We start from the raw sequence: 24,244 nt of genomic DNA, 5'->3' as shown, positions 1-24,244 counted from the left end.
CAACTCATGGTGTTTAATTCCAGTCACTTAAGGTAGATGTTTCAACAGAGACTGAAGCGTTCTCTCTCCCACCTGCCCCCAAGTCATTTTTGATTAAAGCTCTAGAGAATCCAATGGCATATCCCCAACATTCCTCTTGGGAATACAGTGGTGTGAAATTGGGCATGGCTAGGAGGAGTCGCCTTCCTTAACCTAGGCCTTCCACTGACCGAGCGATGGAAACTCGAAAACACTTAGCTGACTGACCAGATCGCTCTGTCTTTATGATTGTGTCTGCAAGGGGCTGTGCAAAAGTTTCTCTCCTCCTATGTGAAATGTCAATAACACAACACCATGCAAAGTGTGCCCACGTCGGATGGTGATGCATTGCTTATAAATGGATGTCAAAATAAGTTGGTGTGGTGGTCAAAGGTACACAACAAGTTTATCACCTGGTTCCACAATTTGTCACATGACTGCAATTAATTATATAGATCTCAACTCCATATGTGTGAAGTGTGTATATTACCCTCTCTCACAAGTGTGCGTGTATATAGGTATATTGTGCACATATGTTTGTACAATACTGAAAGTTTGTCAGTTGCTTTTGCATCCATCCGTATGTGAGGGGGATATATAAACCCAAGATCACTGTGGTTACACTGCTGTTTATTTTGGATCGGATGCAGTGTTGTACAAAATTAAGACCCTGTCTTGTGCCACAGTGGAGCTGGGTAGAGGTTAAAGAATAGGAAGGTCACCTTCCTGTATTGCCTTAACATGCTGCAGCCACCTTGTCCTTGCCTGGGATTTATTTTTCCTTTCACATCAAAGGTTATCCCTGTTTGCATTTTAATCTTCCTCAGGGAGGTTCTATTTGATGGACAGTTTGTGTAATAAAAAGCTCTCTTAAAATACACGTGCGCATGGATGAAAAGTGGCAGCAGCATTGCCCACAGCTTTCATGCAGTACATTTCAGGAGCTTAGGCCTGGATATGTTTATAGCACTTTAGGTCTGTTTGTGAGTTTGGAGCCCTTCCAAAAAAAAAGAGAGCGAGACATATATTATTGTTTATAATCTGCTTTATTCTGCCAAACCTTTCCCCAGCAGCCTTGTGGATTGCTGTTTAAATCCCTCAGTGCCTTTAACTACCGATACACAAAGTGGTTAATGTGCATACAAACTAAGCTTGGCATCCACTCCAGGAAATCACTTTAATTGAGAAGCATTAAATGTTAAAATGATTAAAATATATAAAGCCACCACACCCTCGTGTAGGAAGGGCCTCGCTCCACAAGAACCATATAGTTCTAAATACTCCTGCAAGTGTGAGTAGTGTGTGGGCAGGCCCCTGAAATGGACAAAGCATTCGTTTTCCTGCGTCGTTTATTTCATGCTACTGCGGCTTAGTGCACAGCTCTGCTCTGTGGCTGGCGGTGGAAGGCTGCAAGCGGCTATACAGAAGTGCTAAGAGAGCCAACTGGGAGAGGTGTGGTAGGAGACGGGGCCTATTTGTATTCATCATTTCTGTTTCTTCAGGCACGGAAAGCCCTTGTCCCTCCTGTTCTGTTTACCAAAGCAGCCATGTGCTGAGGGCCTCCTGGAAAACCAATGGAATTCTAGCTTCTGAAATCCCTTTCCCGGCACATCCAGTACCAGACCAGCTCTGCCCTCATTGATATCCAGCGAAATGCAACTGAGGGCAATGGGATTGCAGTAGCATAGCTTGAGGCAGAAGCAACGTGCAGCACTGCGGAGAGGAACCTCCCGCCATGACCAGCACTCCAGTTATGTGCCTGGGAACACGCTGCTCAGATGCTTCTGCTTTGTAGTAATGTCCATCCTGTTACTTCATTCCCCAGAACAGGAGAGGTCACAGAGTGAGCGAGGGGCTCAAACAGCTCCCCCAAGAGCTGAGCTGTATAGAGGGAATGGATAGTGGCGGGGGGAAGAGGGAGGTTACAAATTGACAAAATTGGAAACATTGTAAGGCCAGTCTGGCTGGGAAAACCTAGCCATGGCTACAGAAACAAGTGTCATGTTCCATGTAAACATGGGCCAGCAAGGTGGGAGGAAAGGTAGCCAGCCAAAAGGATGCTGTTTGGACCATTTGAAAAACGGTTTGTGTGTCTGTTTTCCTCCCGTTCTGCTTGCACTTTTATCCACCCTCCCCCATCGCTGTGGGATCCCAGCTAGTGAGGCTGGCTTAGATGCCAGAAGAGGAAGTGTCTCTACTTACCTGTTTGCTCCCACCCTTCCCCTTCTAACCCAGCAGAGGCCAACATGGCTGCTAGCTGTTTGCTTCTCCCTCTCGGCGTCAGCCCCTTTGGTGATGCCCATGCAGAGCTTTGTGGGGTGTGTTGAACAGGTTGGTTTTTAAAGTGAATATTGAGGCCCCCAAAGAGACCCTTCCTGACAGGATGTTTGAAGGAAGGCCTTATTGCCAGAGCCTGTTACTGGTCATGTTGGAGAGGTATAGGTGCCCCAGACTTGGACCCAGCCCCCTTTGTGCTAGGCACTGTACAAACTCAGTGGCTTGACAGTGCCCATTTATTAGTGACCTCTAGTCACCGAGGGGTGCAGAAAGGGGTCTGGTATAGTGCACCCCCCCCGCAACGCGCTTAGCTCCCCTCAGCCCGGTCCTCAGCCGTCACGCACCCCCTCTCTCCTCCTTCAGCTGCATCTCTTCCAGCAGCCCCTTCCCCGCAGCAGCGGTGCATGTGCTTTCCCACCCCTGTTGGCCGGAGCCCTGTTTGCGGGGAGCTAGGAAGCTGGTTGAGGCAGGGCCTCTCTTGGTCAGTGACAGAAAGGGTTTTAAAATGGTAAGTCATTCGAGCTTGGATTTGTGGGATCTGTTCTCATTGCGCTGAGAGATCTAGAGGCTTTGAAAAGGTGGTTCAGGGGTTAGGTGCCGAGTTCCAAGGAACTCAGTGGGAGTTGGGCATCCAACTTCCTTTCCCTTCTTTTGAAAATCTCAGACTCAATTTCTCTGTGCCTTGCGTTCCCCAGTGGTAACAGGGGGCAGCTAATAGACACCTACTTCACAGCAGTATGGTGAGGCTTAGGAATGGCCAGATTTGGGGAAACAAGTTGTCCATCTAGTCTGTTATCCTGTCTCTGACAGTGGTCGGCACCAAAAGTACTTCAGAAGATGTTGCTCAGTTCACTCGTCTGGTGAAGCTCTTTGCGATCCTTGGATGAAAAGTGCTACAGGAAGGGTACAGAGTTACGGCTTGTCTCCAGTCTGTGGGCAGGAGAAACGTTAATTTAAACTCGCGGCACAGAAGAAAAGGCAGGATACATCAGCTGCTAAAGAACTTTCCATATTTATTTCACATAGCTTTTCGTTTTGACCATACACATCTCATGCCAACGCACAGGAGGCATAATACAAAGAAATGCGCCAGGTTCTGTTTTGCTTTCCAAAGACACATGGCAATAAGTAAGTTTTTAATGATTTATTTTTTTTCCCAGGAAACAAGACTTTGCTTTTGGAACTGTACAAAATTTACACTGCAATGGGCGGCTGTGGTGGACCGGGGAGGAGGGAGCGTCAAGCTGTGGAAAAGAGCCTGGGGAGCCATACTACGGTAGAAACTGCATTTAAAAAAGAAAAAAATACAAGCAGCTTCCGTGCTACAGGATCCACGATGCTATGTTTGTTCTGGGTCTCTCTTCCGCTGTCAGAGCAGGTGTCTGTGGGCGTGAGCCTTCGGGGGCAAGGCCTGAGGCGCGCTGAGAGCTCATGATCTCAGGCGAGGCTCGCTGCAGGAAGCTAGCTCATTCACCAGCGACTAGCACAGAGGGTGGCCAATGTGGAGGTGCTGCCAGACAGCCTGGCAACGAGGTTGCTGAGCTCTGTTTTTCCCTCAGTCGCTGTGTCAGTGCAGTTGGAGCTACTCCTGCAGAGGTAACCAACCAGCAAATCCGAGCGAGAGGGAGCACGCGCAGCCGAGGTGCTTTTCATTTAGCTTTCAGCATGCCCAGAGCCCTTCGACAGCAGGCAGTCAACCACAGCCCATTTCTGCCTCACTCAATTTTTCAGCCCTCCAGTTCCAGCTTTTAAAGTGCAATGTTTAAACATGAGCATCTCCCTCCCCCCCACCTGCCTCCACAGACTAGCGATGCCAGAGCGATGAGTTCTAGGCTGCTCCAGGTAGAGGATACCAGCAGGCATCCGTTTGCCTGGTGGAGAGCAAAGAACTGTGGACGATGGGATGCCCTACATTAGACCAGCATACCCCGGAATGCTCTTTCTGAGGACCTGGCTCTTCAGGGGCCACTAAGGGGGGAGACAGATTACTGTGTGCTTAGTTAATGCAGTTTCTGGTTGAGGGCTGGGGTCATTTATACCAGGCTTTAATCCTTCCTACAGGCCCCAGCCAAATTCCAGTGACTGGAGCCTGGAGGAAGAAGTTCTGGTGCACAGGGAGTTCTCTGGGATACATTTGCTGGTGACCTTATGGTGTAAATTGCAGGGGCAGCTGGCCACAAGGCAATTGAGTGGCTCAGGGTGGAAGCTACACTCATCTGGCACTCTGTGGGTGCACTCTACAAGGGGCCGCACCTGCTAATAGGGGGTGCCTGGATCAGAGCTTTGGTGCCTAAAACAAAGGTAGGGTCAGATTTCTAAAAGCACCTTAGGAGCACAGGGTCTACTGAAAGGCAGAGGGATCTGTGCTTCACCGAACCTTGGGCTTTTTGAAAATCCACCCATAGATCTTTATGGAAAAGTCCTACAGGATTTAATAGAACATGACACCCTTTGGCCATAGTAGGGTTTGAACCATCCTTTAGAACTTGTACACCTGCACTAAAAGCTACAGGAGGGTTTAAAAAATATCAGCTATCAAGAGGGTCTCATTCTTGATTAGAGTCTACAGCATCTTAGCATCATTTCTATTAAGCCCTGGAGGAAAGAGGAAGCATCAGAAAATCGACTAAGCAGAGAGCGTCAGGGTACGGGTACACCACAACTAAAAGTGTAATTGACACAAAGGGACCTTTCATCTAGCTGGTTTGGGGAACACTGATAGTGAGAACATGGCAAAGCGGGCTCTGGCCTGGGGTAGCTGTCCCAGTGCAAGCCCACCAGGGACCTTGGGTACATACCTGGGTTGCCAGCCCATCCCAGGGTCCATGCCACTGGGTCTTTACTGCTCTTGTTACCCACACTAACTGGATGAAAACTAGCCTTGGTTATCTCCCTTCTGATGTCAGTGTAGCGCACACAAACACATTAATGTCGCACTAACCCCACCGTGCCTAGGCTCAAACGTAGCCCTTCCCTAAGTACGCACAGCTGTGATTGACTTCAGGGGCTGTTGTATCCCCAGCTGAATTTGACCCACAAAGAGTACCAAAATGGCATAGCATGCTCGCCTTTCTGACACACTCACCCCTACACATAGCTTCCAGCACCATTTGCATCACTACCGAAGTCAGGCCATGGTTACAGCCATATGCAATTCAAGGCTATGTAGGCAGGATGAGATTTTTCAAAGCCATTTAGAGGGAGAAGGCACCATGTACCATTAATAGAGGGTGGTTAAATTCACTAGACAGAGCTGAACATCTCAGCCACGTTATTTCCTTATACTTCAATGTTCCGAGATGGAGCTGCTACATGCGTGAAGCTTCTCAACTCCCTGTTGTACGCTGGCATTGTTCACTACTTGTATACAGTTCTCTGTTTGCACGTTTTATTGCTTGTAATACAATTAAAGTAAAATGTCTTTCCTTTTCTGATTTTGATCTAATCTATTTGGTATAAATGGTTCTCCTCTCTTCCATGGAGCCATTTCTGCTCACTAGTGACATAGCTTTTTGTTTCCTTTTTTGTTTTTGTTTTTATCCCAGCCCAGCTCTGGTTAGTCAATTGCGGTTGTGTAGCCTCCAGAGGGAGGACAGAAGACTGGTGGTTTGGGGAAGCCCTGTCTTTTGTGTTTTAAATTCATTCCTGCCAAGTTAAAAAGGTAAAACTGTAATAATGCAACCCAAGCACTCCTGTACGGCCAGTAATAGATCATTGTCAGAACAACTTCAGTTCAATGTTCCCTTTTAACATGGAAGCAATGAGTTACTCAGCAAGAAAGCTGGGGATGTCTCAGTACCCCTTCTCCCCAAAAAAACTAATTGTAAAGAAATTGCAACGAATAAACAATGTATCTGCCTCATTCCTTAAGAGAGATGAGGAAACCATTTTGAATGTGGACACGTCCAGAAAATTCATGGTGAAAATGGCACCCGCTCACTCGACAGATCTGAACATGCTTGGGCATTAGGTTCTGTCTGCTTATTGGTTCATGGTGAAGAATGCTTGATTCCTGTTTAGAACGGCTGAGCTGGGAGAGCAAGCTGGATTCCTAAGGCATCACCAACTCCTCTCAGCCCACAGGATCATTGTTATAGAAGAGGCAGGAAAAGCCCAGCTCTGTTGTGACATGCACTGGTGGGAGGTAGGTTGAATGTGCAGCGCTGGCTTTTGATGCCAACTGAACAAATCTGATGTGGAAGCCCCAGAAAAAGTGAGAGAGTCTAGTTCAAGGGTGATGCATACGTTAGGTTCCCATTCAGTTTTGTGGCCCAAATCAGCCTCCACTGAAGTCAATAAGCATCTTTCTATTGACTTTCAATGGAAACTGGGTTGGATGCTTAGCATTCATTTGTGCGCAAGCAGGTCTAAAGGATTCTATGTCAGGGAGTCTGAGTTGGTGGAACCTAAATGCTGAGGAGCCAGAGAAAGGTGTTAGATGGGATATGTGAAAGAAGGGGATGGGGTGTTGTAACATATTCACATATACAGCCTCCGCCAACTGCTTTTCTAGCTAACCTCTACCTCTTTCCTAGCCCTTTGCTGCACTGAGTGTCCAGTTGTCATAGCTACAGCAGGGGATGTAGGACAGCAGGGATTGTGGGTCAGGGAGCCGATCACAGGGCTTTGAGTCTTAGCGCAGATCTTCCTAGCTGGTGGGCTGCTATACCCTATGCACCAGGCAAGAGTCCCACAAGGGACCATACACCAGCTGGGGATAAGCAGAGTGCAGAATGCTCCAGTCATGCACCTGAAATGTCCCCCCTGCCCACTCCCCCCCGGCCCCAGGGCCAGGAATGACAGCTCTGCATCAGCTAAAAACCCCTCCATGCCAGGGAATTCAAAGCCAGGCAGATCTGGCAGTACAAAGGAATCTGGCTCTGGATAGGGCCCCTCCTGCTGCCATTTTTAGGATAATTTTCCTGTCTATAAGGCCCTTGGGAACACAAACACTGTGTTTGGCTAAGGATATTTGATCCAAAGGCAATCCCGGCTCCCCCTTGGCCATTAGACGTGATTTGGCTAGGTCACCTTTTGGCTCCACCCAAGAGGATTGATTTAAGACCTGAGGCTATGCTGCGAGCAGACCAAAAGCTGACCCCATGGTGAACCAGGTGAATTGGCACTGCTGATGCCGGGGAAGCACAGCAATGCAAGCCTCCCTTTGCGAGCGCTGCAGGTGACGTACTGTAGGCGCAATCCCCAGCAGCGAACAAGAGCCATGCAACCGGAAGAGTTTGTCCACTCTCCAAATCAGCCAGGAGGAGTGCTCCGAGTCATGCTGGGAAATCCCCGCCAGGGCTCTCCTGCCACCAGGCGCTACATTTGCAAGGTGCGCAGCAGGTGCATGAGTGAAACTGCAGGGCATGCTTCAAAGCTCAGGTGACAGGGGCCACTTGGATGGAGTGCTCAGTGTGAGGCAGATGAGCTGTGAGATCCACTAAAGCTGGTGAGGGCTGGCTGTGTGATGGGTGGAGAAGGGAAGAACCAGCTGACCGCTGGAGCTGCCTCCAAGCATTAGTATTAACCTTCATAGGTGCTAGGTGCTGTACAGATGGAGGGAAAGACACAGCCCCTGCCCTGAAGAGCTTACAATCTAATACGAAACCATGCTGTGCCAATAAAGACCTTTCCTCTTGACCTACGTCACTGTCTCCAATGATTCCAGCCTACCCAGCTGGCCCCAGACAAGATGCTTGAGGAGGAATGGGAACAAAATCATCTTCATCCACAATAAAAGCTCCGACTGTGGAGAAATCCCAGGAGAGGAAGCTTTACCAAGCAGCTTTGACCCTGTCGTGGTGCACGTGTGTGTTCAGGATTGGGCTGCTCAGACACAGCTCGTCTATGAGAAAGAGGACGTGTCCTTCTAGCTGCTTTAATGTCACAGGCTGTGGGGAAGAGGAGCCCTGTGGCTTCTGCAGATGCGTGTGTGTTTGCAAGAGCCTAGCAGAGCTGAGGAAACACCAGTGTGTGTGAAGATTTCCAGATGAGCCTGGAGCTAAGTGTGCAGCCCCTCTCGGGTTAGCTTCTCCCTTGCAGCATCTCCTATTTGACATTCAGCATCTCCATCCTCTAGCAAAGAGCACTGTAACGCCCACAAAGCCGGCTGCTTATAGAACATCTGTGTGCTCTCCCGCAGCACTGAGACAAACGCAGCTTGGGGGGTCACTTCCTGGTGACATGAACCCAAGGGATAAAACCCCTGTGGTGCTGTAAGCAGAATCAGTTCCACCCTTCAGCTGAGCCAGGTTTCTGAACAAAACAGTTGGGGTGGAGCTATTGGCTGTAAATTAATGGAGCAGTCCCACTTCCCAGGAAGCAGGATAATAATCTCATGGGATAGGCACCCGTCTTCTCTTGCACTAAAATCAACAGTTCTACAGTATTTATGTCTCTACTGCAGACATCTTGACAGTGTGGAGTCACTTTGAAACCCGGTAGCTAAAAATAACCCTTGAAAACAGAAGATGGCTTTGCTGTCTCTTTTGCACAGCAGGCTCATCCAAAGGAATCATGCACGAAGTGGCTTGGTTGGTTTGAAAGCCATCTTGATCCTCACCACCATTTGGCTTTATTGATTGTCTTTCCATTACACTTTCTCACTATTTGACTTGCTGTCTGATCAGCGGGTGGCTGAGGGGCTTTATCTGTGGGGGAGCACATGACCTTCTACCAAAAGCAAAAAAGCAGCATCTTATGCACCAGCTCGGTGGAAAATGACCATCAGGGGATGTCTTGAATTATCTCCCATGGACGAATTCCAGCCGACCTTACTCAAGGGCCTAAGAATGAAATCACTTAGGGATTGTCTGCACCGGGAAAACGTATTGTGTTATAACATGTTAGCTCTGACAGTGCGGCAGTGTGGTGTGGTACCAGACTGGGCACCAGGCTGGGAGTCAGGAGACCTGCGTTCTAATCCTGCCTCTGCTATTACATTAGCCTTGTGGCCTGGGGCACATCCCTTCACCTCTGTTTCCCCTCCCACACATGGTCTGTCTTCCTTAGTTAGACTGAGACCTCGCTGGGACAGGGATTATCTGTACAGTACCTGGCACAATGAGACCTCTGGGCCCTACTGTAATATAAACAGTAATGATGTAAAACATGTTAGCAGTCAATGTGGACAAGGACTGTTGGGGTTAGAATCATAATCAGCTGATAAATGTCATTTCCAGAGCGCAGTTACTCATGACCACTGACATGATTCTGAACACTGCCGTTATTGAGGGGTTAACACGTTCTAACACAAGGTATTGTCCAGTGTAGAAGCTCACCCTTATGCAGAGGGGTCAGTACAAAGTCGTTGCACCACTTAGCCTAATACTGAGGGCTTAAGTGGCACATAGCCCTTGTGCTGTCCCGCTGCACATGGGTAACTTTCACCCATGGTACCTGTCTAGTACTTTGACCCAATGCTTGCAGTAGGACTGCAGCTTGCCCTGATATCCATTCAACCTCATTCATGAACTTTTTTATGCAAAGAGCCAATGGTAATATTCAGTGGGGAAGGGAGGACAATCACATTTTTATACGGAAAAAATCTCGATAGCTTTTCTCCCCCAGGGTTGTCATTATTTACTCGCCCTTTCGGGTCAGACCCCTGACCATGGTATAGTGCTGGGTAAGCATGGCCTGGCTTTGTAAACACTGCATTTCTATAGCTATGGGGAAGGTCAGTTCAACTGCCTGTGCACAGGCAATTCATGATAAGAGCAAGGGGCTTGGAGGCATTTATAATTCGTTCAACTCCAAGTAAGAGAGCACCGACTGACCTGGAGTTCATAATCGCCCAGATCTGCTGAGCCAGCCAACGTGTGCTTCAAAAGCACTCAACAGCAAAGAGTCTTTGACCTGGAGAGAATCAATGAGTTTGTATTTTACTATGAGCCTGAAAACCTAGAATCAGATACTGTATGCCAGTGTGCTGTATTCAGAAGGATGTCTCCTGCTCACCCACTCCCCAAGTGAAAAAGGGAAAAAACACCATGCTATCATCTCACAACCCTCCAGGAACCAGTGGTGGATTCCCATTGAAAATAATGGAAATTTTCTGGTGTGGTATGTCTGGGATGCTTGAAGATCGCTTGTTGTCTCTTTTGCTAGTTTGAGCACACTTTCAGGCCAAAAGAACGAGGGGGACAGGGTGGGGAGCAGGAGATGCTTAAAAAGGAGGATGATCCATTTCATCAAGCCAAGAGGCAGGACTTGTTGGAAAGTCTGGATAGCCAACACTGCTTCCTGTAGAAATATCGGAGGTTGGTCCCCCAGCCATTGCTCTGAGTGTCTGGCTCACCCCTTGCCCTCCATGTGCTATTATTCCCAAATTAGTGTCCATTGTGTAATCCAGACCATTGAGCAATGGAGTATGGGCAGGAAGGGACGATATGGAAGATGGAGACTGAGGAATTCCATAGGGGCTTCCATCCCTCAAGTCCTGGTAAGATTGTCCTGTCCCATCCATGGAGAAGCTTCCGTTCATTAACTGTCCACTAGCAACATCCCCAACATTTCCGTAAATTCTGTTGGAGTGGCCAAGCTCAGAGAGGATCTGATCTTCTGTGAAGGAAAGAAGTAAGACTGATTTATGAGTGTAAAACATTCTGTGGTCAGTCAGAACCAAACGCATCTCTTGAGTAACTTCACTGGAGTCAGTGGGGTTACACCAGGAATGAGCTGGGCCAACAGAGCACATACTCAAAGAAAACTGGCCCTCACTGAAGGCCAGTTGTATGACATCCTGAGCCAGATTCTCACTTGACACGAGCTGGGGAAGCTCCGTTGCAATAGAGCCGCCAATTTACACCAGCTGCGCATGTGCTCTCCCTGCTCTGCTTAGTACTTAGCCAGAGTAAATAGTGCAACCAATTAAGAATAAATTCGGAATGGTACCACACTTATTTCTACCCTTTTGCTAACCCCACACACCTCCCTTGGTTCTTGTAGTGCCTTTTGTACAGCCAAACACGAGACAGGATTACTGTAAATCTTTTATTCCTCAGTCATACAAAAGCTGGTGGCACATAGCCTCTTTTTGGGAAGGTCTCTTGATTCTCACCAGATGCATTCGCCCTCATAAAGGGCATTGTAAACTAATTATGGACCAGGCTTGATACACAGGCACTACAGACCAGTCTGGGAGCCATAGCTGGCTCTCATTAGACTATAAATAGCCAAATAGTGTCCTGGCTTGTATATTTGCTGCGATGATTCACAGAGACCATTTTAAAGTTAAACTATTGTTAAATGATTGCTTTAGAGTTATTTTTCCAACTGGGTTCCATTAAAATGCTGGGGTTTGACTGATTAGAAAAACGGGGCAGCAGGGAATAGGTTTCTGGTCAGTATCCTATACAGTATTCGTGATTCTTTTCACTCTAGGTGACCATCCAATCACAGTATATCAATGGCCTAAAAAACAGTCCACAGTGATCGTTGTATTTACACTGCAAACTCCTACTTGAGTGTTCAGACCTGGGTGGGGAACTCCCTGAAGAAAGACCAGTAATGCAGGAGGTGCCTGTGCAACCTGCTGATGTCATGTCCCCTTCTGTGCCCAGCCCACAGAGCCTGCCTGCTTAGCTGGAGCTGCAGACTTATGGTTTCAGCTCTAGAGGTCCCTGGTTCAATTTCCAGTGCACCAGCCAAGGTGGAGGCTGTCACACCATCCTTTTCCAAGTCTCCCTGTACTGTCTCTGGGGAACCCCCCCTCCATTAGCTGTGAGGCTGCTGCGGTGAGTCTCGATGACAGCTGAAATGCAGCGGCCAAATCCAGCTGTCATGGAAGAGGGTCCAAGTCCACTGAGCTGTGGCAGCCTGCAGGTGGCTGCTGGTGTGGGTCCGAGTGGGAGTTTATTAACGTATTGAGGCAGGTGAGTTTCCAACAAGGACTAGCCATTCATGCCGATACGAATCACATTGCCAGGGACGTTAGCTCAGATACACTTTTCATGGGCTATCAGTTCTCAGGCTTCAGGGGTGGGACTAATCATGAGTAGAGATGAGGAAAATATTTCCCTTCATAATATCCTATTACACAGTGAAGTGCATCCTACGGTCATTCCACCTTGCCCTGATGCATCCCCACGCTAGAGGGACCATTGCTCTAGGCCAGCACGGCAGTTCTTTTTTTGGGAAGTTCCCCTTCGCTGGAGCTCAGAATGGACACACCCTTAGTAAGTGTGTGTCAGTTCCTAGCCCTGTTGTTAGAGGGGTTTCTGGCCATGCATGACACAGGCCAATAATTAATCATTTTCCTCGAGTGCAAAAAGCCCCAACGAGCCACCAGCCATGAGATTATCTCATAGGTCTTCAGATGGGACATCAGTTTCAAGGATCGTTCCCGTTTCTGGTGGAAGAGAAATCTAGGCATTCTTCTTCCCAATGTGGGATGCCGAGCTGTGCCTAAGCACAGGAAATCATCCCACTCTGCAGGAAGCCCCTGGGGCCCACCCTGTGTTACAACCCCTCTCTTCCCACCTTCATCCCCCCGGCCTTCCTGCCCCACTCACCTCGGAAGCTCAGCTCACTGTCACTAACCCCACAGTCCTCCGCAGAGCTCTCCTTCTCGTGTTTGCTGCCCCCACGGGTCCTCTTCACGCTCTTGTAGAACTGGCCCCAGCGGTGCCGCCCAGCATCCTTCTTCAGCCGTTTTTCTTTGGCCCGCCTGTTTTGAAACCAGACCTGGAGCAACAAAGGGAGAGACAGAGTCCCAGAGTCACTGAAAGGAGCACGTGCAGGGAGAAAAAGATTGGCCTGGACAGAAAAATTCAGGGCTGGTTCTGATCCTCCCTGAAGTTCAAGATGGTTCAGACCCAGGAACCCAGTTCCACTGTAGCTTAGGGTGCCAAGGCCAGTGGATTCAGAGCTGAACTTCGCCCTAGTCTGAGGGGTTCCAGGTTGGATGCAGCATATAGAAATGGGCCTGAGCCACAATGCCCAGATCCAGTTCTGCATCCAAGCTTCCCCAAGGCTCAGACCCAGTATTCAGCATTTCAGGCCCATAGATTGGGTCAGTTGCCTTCTGCCCCATGGCAGATCTCCTTGGGATATGCACCCAAACACGCAGTGCCCGTTTTTTGCTGGTATTGAAAACTCACATCTAAATCACTCCTTACTGCTAATAACAAGGGAGATTCAGCTCCTTGGTTCGGATCCTGTGCTGTAATCAAGATGGTGGACAGATGCACTCCCTGGGGCAGTGCACAGGCACAGCAGTCCAGTCACGGGCTGTCAGTCACAGGATGGGGGCCTTACTGCTCAGCCAGCTTTCCTGGCCTGGCTTCCTTCTGTGCTACCTTGGAATTCAGTGCGGGGGTTGTGCGCCGCAAGGGGAATGTGATGTGCACAGGTTGGTCAGGACAAGAAGGGAATGGAAAAATACTTCAACAGTAGCAGTCTCACCTGCACCACCCTCATGTCCAGCCCCGTTTCCGAGGACAGCTGCTCCCGCACGTGCCTGGCGGGTTTGGGGGAGTTTTTATAGGCATTTTTTAACGTTTCCAACTGTTTGGCTGTGATGGTTGTTCGTGGCCTCTTGGCTCCAGCTTCTGAATCATCTGGAATAGAACAATTTCTTACCAGTTTGGAACAGACAGTGCAAAATAGAAGCTGGCCAATGACCAGCACAGAAGGAATGTCAAAATCTAAAGCAAGATGCAGTTGATTTTAATTAGCCTTAGCTGCGGCCGGGAGGGGTGGGGGCGGGAGATAGGGAGCTTGCAAAATTCAGCCCTTGTTTTTCAGTGACTTTGTCTTGGTAAAACGTGGCCTTCCAGGTCTCCAAGAACGCAGTGTGACGATGCTCCTCTTTCAACACGGAAAACCTATCTAAGGTCCTGGTCCCTGCGACCCTAGTATCTGAGTGCCACGCACTCTGTAATGTATTTATCCTCACAGCACCCCTGGGAAGCAGGGCAGTGCTATCATTCCCATTGTACAGAGTGGGAACTGAGGCACAGATCCTCATAGGTATTTAGGTGCCTCACTCCCATTGATTTCCCTGAGGGTGAGGCACCTAAATACCTTTGAGGATCTGGGCCTAAGTGACTTGCCCACACAGGAAGTTTGTAGCAGAGCAGGGAGCTGAACATGGGGCTGCTCAGTCCCCGTCTTGCATCCTAACCACCAGACCATCCTTCCTCTTTTAAGGATGAACCTGAGAACATTTTAATCTCTTTCCTTCCAATATAACAACCTTGCCTCTTTTTAAAAGTTCCATAGTGTACCAGACAGATTTAAAAAGGGGGTCTCATTAATGAGTTAGGGAAACGCTTCAGCTGGAAAAAGTTCATTGCTCCCATACGTTAAGCACATATCTGGTGGTCATCGCCAGTGTGGACATAGATGGTGGAAGTGGTGCAGTTTTTCTATCACATAGTGTTTAAACGTTATTGGGCAACCAAACCAAAAAACCCCATAAAATCACAAAAAGGGCCATAACTTGAAGAAACATAGTCTAATTTTGACCAACATTGGCAGAAAGCTTTTAAATACAACTGATTATGCAACTATGCAACTAAACTAGTACTCCTGGAAATGTTAGGAAATATTTTGTCCCACGTGATATATTTTATGCATTTTCCTATACTTTTTTGCCTTCGATTAAAACAAAAGTCTGTGGTCATACGACAGTATGAGCTTTTTTGAAACATGTGATACATCTAAATCAGGGGTAGGCAACCTATGGCACGCATGCCAAAGGCGGCACGCGAGCCGATTTTCAGTGGCACTCACACTGCCCGGGTCCTGGCCACAGGACTGGGGGGCTCTGCGTTTTAATTTAATTTTAAATGAAGCGTCTTAAACATTTTACAAACATTATTTACTTTACATACAACAATTGTTTAGTTATCTATTAAAGACTTATTAAAAGAGACCTTCTAAAAATGTTAAAATGTATTACTGGCACGCGAAACCTTAAATTAGAGCGAATAAATGGAGACTCAGCACACCACTTCTGGAAGGTTGCCGACCCCTGATCTAAATATTTGTCATTATTTGTTGAAAAGTTTTTCTGTCTGCTATTTTATGAATATTGGCTACTGTCCAATGACTCCTTCACTGGCAACTGATGTTGACGCAGTGCACACCAGGATGAAATGTTTTCAAGATATGTTCCACTCTCTGGGCCAAGACTGGACCTGTGTCATGTATGATGAAGCAATCTACTGCAAAGTACTATTGATTAAATGGAGGAATCAAAACAGATTTGACAATGACCACCTTGAGAAGGGAGGCATGCATCAAGTAGCAAATGTCATGTGTGATACAGGCAGTGTGCTGCCAGAGAGTGGGTTTGAAGACATCCTTGTGGAAGCCAGCATCTTTGGTGCTTCAGCCATGCTCTAAGAGGGAAGGCATATAACCAGGACATTAGAATCCATAAACTTATGAATGAGGCAATGACTCGCTTGAAGTGGGTGGCACTTGGTAATTCCGTGCACAATGATGATCCCAGAAGATTAGAAGAGACACATCTTGGAGGAAGCTCAAACACGCATTGAAGCATTTGAAGATGTGGAGCAGGTTCACAGAGAAAACGGAGTGGAAGCACAGAATGCTCTGGCAGACTTGAACAGCTCCCAAGCATTGCAGCGGGTCATGGATACTTCCATTACCCAAGGGAAAAACTGTTCACATACACTTCCATCCCGGGAAAACTACATTGCTCCCAACCACGGATGGATTACACAGCAGCAAAGAGAGGCAATAACAAGTCCATGGAGCTTGAGACATTTGCAGAGATGATCCCACTATGACAGTGTGGTCATATGAATTATGCCAGATGGGTTGTGTAAATGTAGCAGAAACCAGATCTCTGGAGGAGGAGAAACCAGATATATATTGTACCCAAGCTGATAGGAAGCTTATGCTAATAGGAAGCTTCAGTGGGATACTTACCCTGTGACATGGCCATTGAGCAATCTCTGAACAAGGACTGTAGGAATCATCAGCATCTTTGCACAAAAGATAGGGCTCTGACCAAGGATTACCTGACTGCACGTTTTAAGGCAGCTGTAACAGCTATGACAAAACAAAGGTGTGGAATGCAGCCTTCAATCTCCACAAAGAAGCTACCACAAAGCACATGGCTGCAGATGAAATTCTAAGGTATTATGTTTTGTGACTGAAAGAATGACCAATCCTTTTAGCATTGAACCTGGAACAAGGCCACACAACAGACAGTCACTTGTGAACGTTGCAATGTCTACTATGACTCCATCTGAAAGTGCAGAAGGTTTGTGCTTGATAAGAGAGACTGGCACATAAGAAATGAAGCTTTTAGTAACCAGAAGGCTGCAAAGGGGCAAGGGAGACCTCTTTCAGCCCATAGAAAGGCATAATCTCAAATCATTTGGTAGTCTCAACACAACAATCAAACAAAAGAAGCAGCAATCAGCACAAGTGATAACTATTGATTGTCAGATATTCAGCAATGAGTTATTGCCCAGTCCAGAAATGTTGATATCCAGGGTTTGATGACATGTGAGCTGGCACCTGTCCCACTTTCCCTCTTCGACTGGGTGGATCTCTAAGAAAGATCCAAAAGAGCAACACGCTGTCTTGGCTTGAGAAAAATCTGTCATTGATTGAGCTACCAGCATCTAATGAGCTAGCATTAGCTATTCTTGAACTCAGGATGCTTCTGCTGATGGCGTGCAATGATACTGCCAAGTGCAAAACTACTGGGAGCTGTCTGCACACTATCGTCGGACTGCAATGTCAATACACTGCTATTGTGGGTGACAATTATGCAAATGAAGAATCAATCAAATCTGGTGAGAGAGCCTGCAGGGGGAATGTCCAAATGCAAGACATTCGGAGCCCCCACTATGTTCACACCATTACCAAAGCAACGCTTGCAGATGATATCAAATTCAAAGAATAAATCTAACATTGCACGCTTTCTTCTCAGTGCCTGGCTCGTGAAGGGTGGACAGAGATTGTCACCTAGTCGCAACGTGTACCTTGCTGGTGGGTTTCACCACATCACACATGCAGTGAAAGCAGGGCCTGGTAACCATTCTGCAATACGAGAACTCGAGGAAGCAGATTCACGCACATTCTTGCGTGTTGCTCATGCAAAGCAAACACTCGGAGTAAACGGGGTGCTGATGTGGTGCTTGGATTCAGATGTTTCATCCATGTATCCAAAATATTGCTCTGTTCTTGGGAGAGATGAATTCTTTTTCAAAACTGGGGTTGGCCAAAAGATGAGCCTCGTTCCCATGAATGGAGAGGCTGGAGCTGGGAGTGGATGTGTCTCAGATGCTGCCAAACATTCATGCTGTCAGTGGTTGTGATGACTCTACTTCAGCTGTCAGTGACATGGGGAAAAAGAGATGACTGAAGGCAGCAGCTGAGCACCCAGAGCAGTATGTGGTGAAGGAGTTTAGAGCTCTTCTCCTCCCCGCCCCCCATCCCCAGGCAGCAGAGCCATGGGGGAAGGGATGCTCCACAATGTCTCTCTCTCACCCCCAACCCCCAGTCTATGGCATGCACTGAGACTGCTTGTTCTCAATTTCCCACCGCGTTCTTGGGTGCGCGGCTGTGGTCTGCAGTGATGGTGTCTATTCTGCATCCCCCACCCTGATCTCAGTGCTTGTCGCATTCACAAAGCAGGCCCATTCTCAGCTCTCTTGGTCTTAGTGATGTGTCTGGGGTATGAACCAACCATGCCCATTCTCACAACCCTTCTCATCCAGTCTCAGGGCTACATGCCTGTGGCATGCCCATTCTCAGCTCCCTTATGGTCACAGTGCTGTTTGCCTGTAATATGGTATATTACATATACCTGGCAAGGGACATAAAAGGCAAGAAGAAGAGGTTCTTTAAATACATTAGGAGCAAGAGAAAGATGATTAACGTTAATGATAACCAGATCCTCAACACAATGAATATTAACACCCAGGGAAAGAACAGTAGGGAAAGAGCAGGTTAAAGAATGTTTAGATAAGTTAGATGTGTTCAAGTCAGCAGGGCCTGATGAAATTCATCTTAGGGTTCTTAAGGAACTAGCTGAAGCAATCCCGGAATCATTAGCAATTATCTTTGAGAATTCTTGGAGGATGGGAGAGGTCCCAGAAGACTGGAAAGGGGCAAACATAGTGCCTGTCTTTAAAAAGGGGAACAAGGAGGACCTGGGCAATTATAGATCTGTCTGCATAACTTCAATACCTGGAAAGATACTGGAGCAAATTATTAAACAATCCGTTTGTAAGAACCTGGAGGATAATAGAGTTATAAGGAATAGTCACCATGGATTTGTCAAGAACAAATCAGGCCAAAACAACTTAATGTCCTTCTTTGACAAGGTTGCTGAGAGGGGGAGCAGTAGATGAGATATACCTGATTTTAGAAAGGCTTTAGACACAGTCCCACATGACAGTCTCATAAGCAAACTAGAGAAATGCGGTGTTGATACATTTACCATAAGATGGGTGCACAACTGGTTGAAAGACCATACTCATAGAGTAGTTATCAATGGTTTGCTGTCAAGTTGGGAGGGCGTATCTAGTGGGGGTCCACAGGGGTCAGTCCTTGGTCTAGTACTATTCAATATTTTGATTAATGACTTGGATAATGGAGTAGAGAGTATGCTTATAAAATTTACAGATGACACCAAGCTGGGAGGGGCTGCTAGCACTTTGGAGGACAGGTTTAAAATTCAAAATGACCTTGACAAATTGGAGAATTGGTCTGAATTCAACCAGATGAAATTCAATAAAGACAAACGCAAAGTACATCACTTAGGAAGGAAAAATCAAATGCACAACTACAAAGTGGGGAATAACTGGCTAGGTATTAGTACTGCTGAAAAGGCTCTGCAGGCTAGAGTGGATCACAAACTGAACATGAAACATCGATGTGATGCAGCTGCAAAAAAGGCTAATATGATTCTGGGGTGTATTAAGAGGAGTGTCATAGGTAAGAAACAGGAGGTAGTTGTCCTGCTCTACTTGGCACAGGTGAGGGCCCAGCTGGAGTACTGGGTCCAGTTCTGGGTACCATAATTTAGGAAGGATATGGACAAAGTGGAAAAAGTCCAGGGGAGAACGGGGGTTGGTGCCTGTGCATTTAGGCCAACGAAAGAGTGAGACTCGCTCTATAGTCTAGTGGTTAGGCTACTCGGCTGGGCTGTGGGTGAACCTGGTCAAATCCCCTCTCTGCTTGTTAAGAAGAAGTTTGACTGAGTATCTTCTCCCTCCAGCTAACTGCCCTGAGACATAGGGGATGCCTGGTCAAATACCTTTGCAGAGGAGGGATTTGCCCTGGGGTCGCCCACAGCCTGGGTACCCCTGCAGAGAAAAGAGTGATTTGCATGCTTGCTGTGCCCTCAATTAAAAGTGGAGCAGCTGCTCAGATTAGCCCTGTAACATGGGCACTTGCTCTGCTGAGGTGGAGATTTCCCACATCCCAGGTGAGTCCTCTCACCACCAGAGAGGGCTTCTTAGTCTTGCTTTGGCCCAATTAATATGCAATTAAAGCAGAACAGCTGCAACAGAAAAGACATACGAGTACCTCATAGGCCAGTAGTTAGGCCACTCACTTCATAGGTAAGAGCCCATTCTTCAAAGCCCAGCTCATCAAGGGCCTCGAACCACAATCTCGCACAGCGAGGGATGAGCCCCCAAACCATGGCACTAGAGAAGGTTCAGGCTGCCTGTGCCCCAGTTATTAGTTCAGTCAAGTGAACAGCTTCAACAAGAGCTGAAAAGCAGCCCCTGCGTGAACAGCCTCTGCTTCAGTGATTGGGGCACTCACTTGAGAGCTGGCAGATGCCTAGTCAAATCCCTTGTCAGCAGGCAGAGGGTCAGAGGGACTGAACCAGAGTCAGTGCTCCCCCACCCCGCTGTGAGTACCCTAACTATTGGGCTAACAGTTATGGGGGAGAGCTGCGCCCCCTCTCGGGACACGCCCTGTTCAAACCCTTCCCTTCGAGGGCCCGTGGGCCAGGCTCTCCTGTACCCTAACCATGGAACTAAACATTATACAGGAGTGTGGTTAGGAGGCCTCTGACCAGCTCTGCCAGCTCTGGTTTGACTTGCTTGCTAGGGCTCAGGCATGAGGCAGTAAGACCCAGGCAAAGAAGCGGAAACAGGCACTGAGGGAACTTTCAGAGCAAAAACTTAGGGTTGGGTGGCAGCCGAAGGCGGGGGAATGGGGGGGGGGGTGTTGTGGATCGCAATGATGCTAAAACTAGGGGCTTATTGCGGCTCTAGTGCCAATGGTCTTGCCTGCGTGTGCCCCTCCTTAACGCCCCTGAATTCTGACACAGTCTCAGTTCACGCCCCCGCTCAGCACTGCACTGCTGCATCAGCGCTGTCTGCACCACCAGCTTCAACACTGCTGGAGGTCCACAGTTTGCCCCATTGACAAAAACAGATCAGGCAGGCACCGTTCACCAGAAACCCCCCGAAACTGTACCCTATTCTAGGGCTTCAACTGGCATATCAGTGCTCAAGCCAACCTGGCACTGCATTTGCATTTTGGAGCACTTTAAAATTAAACACAGGTCATTGGCCAGGAAAGGAAGGGAGCTGTACCTCAGGGCAACTTGTCCATAACCCCCAGTATTGGTACCCAAGGCCTTCTAGGAGCCTACAAACATCCAAGTCAACCTGACCGGCTGTTAGAGCACCTTAAATAGACGTGCTACTGCAGCCGGGGTGTGTGTCTTGCGCCTGGTGGCATTCTAGGTCTGGCTCACAGCAGCACCACTTTGAGTCTAATAATGCTGAAAGTGTTGGGTTTTGTATTGGTCAGATCAGAGGAAGGCAACTCAGACACATTCTGTGGGGCTACTGCTCATGTTCCCCCACCCCAGCTTTGTGCAAAAGAAAAGAGGTTTCTTCCCAGCTTAAGAACAGGTGTGAAATCTCAGGTTTGGTGTGTCCGTCCTTTATGAGCTTGCACCCATTACCTACAGTGTGAGCAGTGTAGAGGGCAAAGAGCAGAAACACTCACAATGATATGACAGTCTAGAAGACAGCTACATCTCTGCCCTATAAATGGCATTATAAATTAGGACCATTACTTTGAATTCATGGCATGGACAGACCCGACCTAACCCCAGTGTTAATGAAGAACCCAGCAGTAGCTGAATCAAGTTGGCCTTGCTCAGTATCGCTAACAAGATTTGAAGGCAGATAACTGCAGCTTTTTCCGATTCAGCAGCCTATGGCTCACCGGTCTCTTTATTGTACTGTGGCACAACCAGCAAGCATCTCCAGAGAATGTGTGCTACACACTGTTTGTTACGAAGAACAAAAGTGCCATCAACACTGGCCTCCTTCAGGCTGCACCTGAAATGTGCAAATTATCAGTCACACATAGGGAATCATGCAACAGTTCAGTATCTTCAAGTGTCCCCTGCCAACACTGGATGGGTAGTAGTACAGACACCTTGTTTCTCAAATGATGCTGCTGCTGTCTGTTCCAGAAGCCAGACTCACTTTTGTGCCATGTAGTTGTGGAAGTACTTGTGCAACAAGGTGATACAAATGCCACTGGGAAGAGCTGGTGTGCTCTGTTGCATGCAACTGTGACAGTGACAAGTCCAGCAACAGAGTATTGGACACATCAGACACGGATTCTGAGAGGGAATAGAAATGGGTAAACTATGCACAAATCACTGTGACTATTTTTGTGAGTAAAGGTAACTCAAAGGGGTGTTGCACTGGACATTCCATAGGTCATAGTTATACGTAGGGGGGTCACATAAGAATACATGGTTATACATTGGTATTCACATAATATACAAGACATTCAAGAGTCCTGCTAAGTCATTACTGTTCTAAAAGAAGTTTACACGTATTGTCACTGTATTCTGTGATAGTAAGAAGATAATTACAGTTATTCCATGTGTGTGTTAGACTTATGTCTCTAACCAAACAGAGAACATCAAAAAATGTGTTTTATAATTAGGGTAGAGGTCTTCTTATCTGCATAGCTTCATAAAAATAGCAGACAAAAAACCTGTTCTCAAATCAGTACATGCTACACATAATGACAAATATTTTGATGTATTACATGGTATAAACAAGCTCATACTGTCCTGTGACTACAGACTTTTGCTTTAACCGAAGGCAAAAAGGTACAGGAAAAAGTATAAAATATATCAGCTGGGGCGAAATATTTCCCGAACTTTCCCTAACAGTTCTTGTTTGAGTGCATCGATGCATGATCAGTTGTATTTAGAGACTTTCTGTCAATTTTGATCAAAATTAAACTATATTTCTACGAGCTAGGGCCCTTTTGGTGATTTTCTGATTTGTTTGGATTGGATGCCCGATAACATTTAAACATTATGTGACAGAAAAACTGCACCACTTCCAGCATCTCGGTCTGCCCCGGTGATGCCCACCAGATGTATGTCTAACATGGTCGCAATGACATTTTCCTAGCTGACTGGTTACCCCTTAGTGCCTCAAACAGGTTCTAGCTGGTAGACTACAGTGACCTGTTTTTCCAGACGAATGCCACGGAGGCCTTCAAAAATAATATTGCAAGCTGGGAGGGGCCATGTTTGGTTTTGACCATAAAGCTATATGTCAGCAGTATGTGTCTCAGCCAGTGCGGATGCAAGAACAAGGCTCTTGCCTAAAGTGTCCTTTATTTACAGAACCATGTACAGCTCTGGCTCCACCCACACAAGCCAAGTCCTCCTCTCAGATTTGCAGGTGAAATCCCATTGAAATCAGCACAGTGGCACCTGTGTCTTGGACAGGAAACTTTGTGCCTCTCTCTCTCTTTTCTACTGGCTATCAGGCTGTCAAACGCCATGACACTGAGGCCATCGCTAGCTCGGGGAGTCAGTAATGGACTCTGAGTAATATTACATTCATGCCCCCCTGCCCAGCACAAGTAGGCATTGCATCACCCTAACCAAATTGATTAGGTCAAAATAGAATCCTTAATTAATGAGAAGTCAGGGCTTGTCAACATGAAATCCATTAAAGACCAGTTCAGTTTTAATTTCAGTCAGGCACCGTTGGGACGTCTCTGTGGATTCATTACTGTTTTGTGATCTATAGTCTCTCTCTCACCCTCCCTCCCGCAGCCTTGTTTTTCACCTCCACTGGCTCTTTAGAGCCCCGTTTGGTTCACAGGGATAAACGGGAACCTTGAGCCAAATTCAGCTCTAGTGTAAGGTGCAAGTCTGTTGCCTTGTGTGGAGCTGCGCCTGCCTACAGCCCAGCTAAATTTGGCCCGTGTTGTCGACACCGTCCCTGCAGCTCAAACCTAGGACTGTCCTCTCAATGTTCAGCTTCTCCACATTGTTCTAACAACATACCGCAGCTGTGCCCTTGAGAGGTCACTTGCTTCTAGGGGGAGGGAAATTTGGGGTCTTATTTAATGATTATCTTATTTTACTAACATTGATGACAGTGCCGTTCTTTCCAAAGGACCTCAACATGCTTTACAAACAAAGGGGCAATTCTCCCCAGGGCTACACCCAGGCAACCTCCTTGTATAGAAAGAGTCACTTCACCAAGCAATGAAGAAATGCAGCACTGTTTAGCAATGTACAAGAGAGAAGTGTCTTGGGGGCAGGAAACGAACCCATATTCCCTAGCCAACCGAAACAAGAAGGAGAATTTAAGGTGAGATGAGATTACCTCATGTTGGAGTTTTGGCAGGACCCCTGCGCTAATACCCTTTATTCTTGCAAAAGTCTCATTGCATCTTTAATGGCCCGACATAGTGAAGACCCCGCATGCATCTTATCCAACAGACAGCACCTCCAGCAGCACAGTGCCTCCTAACACTGGGCTGGGGGTTGGTTCTATTTAACAAACCAGAGGAAGTTGTATCAGCTCCTCACCCATCGCCACCACCACTTGCTACAAGACTTGGATTTTCCCTCCTCTCAAAATACTCATCAGGCCTAGCCCTGCTTAGATGCAACCAGACTGCAGCTCAAGGTGGCATGATGCTTTCC

General features: G+C 47.4%; 1 protein-coding gene across 1 annotated transcript in view; it reads right to left on the bottom strand.

The window, feature by feature from the left end:
• Positions 1-4,098: 4,098 nt before the first annotated feature.
• LHX4 (LIM homeobox 4) overlaps positions 4,099-24,244 on the bottom strand; it is a 48,427-nt gene continuing 28,281 nt past the window's right edge. Inside the window, exons 4-6 of the mRNA XM_075131953.1 lie at positions 13,702-13,856; positions 12,810-12,981; positions 4,099-10,857 (exon numbers count right to left, since the gene is read on the bottom strand). Of these exons, the coding sequence (XP_074988054.1) occupies positions 10,463-10,857; positions 12,810-12,981; positions 13,702-13,856 (722 nt within the window). The 3' untranslated portion in view covers positions 4,099-10,462. The remainder of the gene's footprint in view (positions 10,858-12,809; positions 12,982-13,701; positions 13,857-24,244) is intronic.

Source organism: Caretta caretta, chromosome 8 (assembly GCF_965140235.1).
Source record: "Caretta caretta isolate rCarCar2 chromosome 8, rCarCar1.hap1, whole genome shotgun sequence".
Lineage (NCBI taxonomy): Eukaryota > Metazoa > Chordata > Testudines > Cheloniidae > Caretta > Caretta caretta.
Note: the sequence above shows the minus strand (reverse complement) of the source record. Positions and strands in the feature narration are given on the sequence as shown.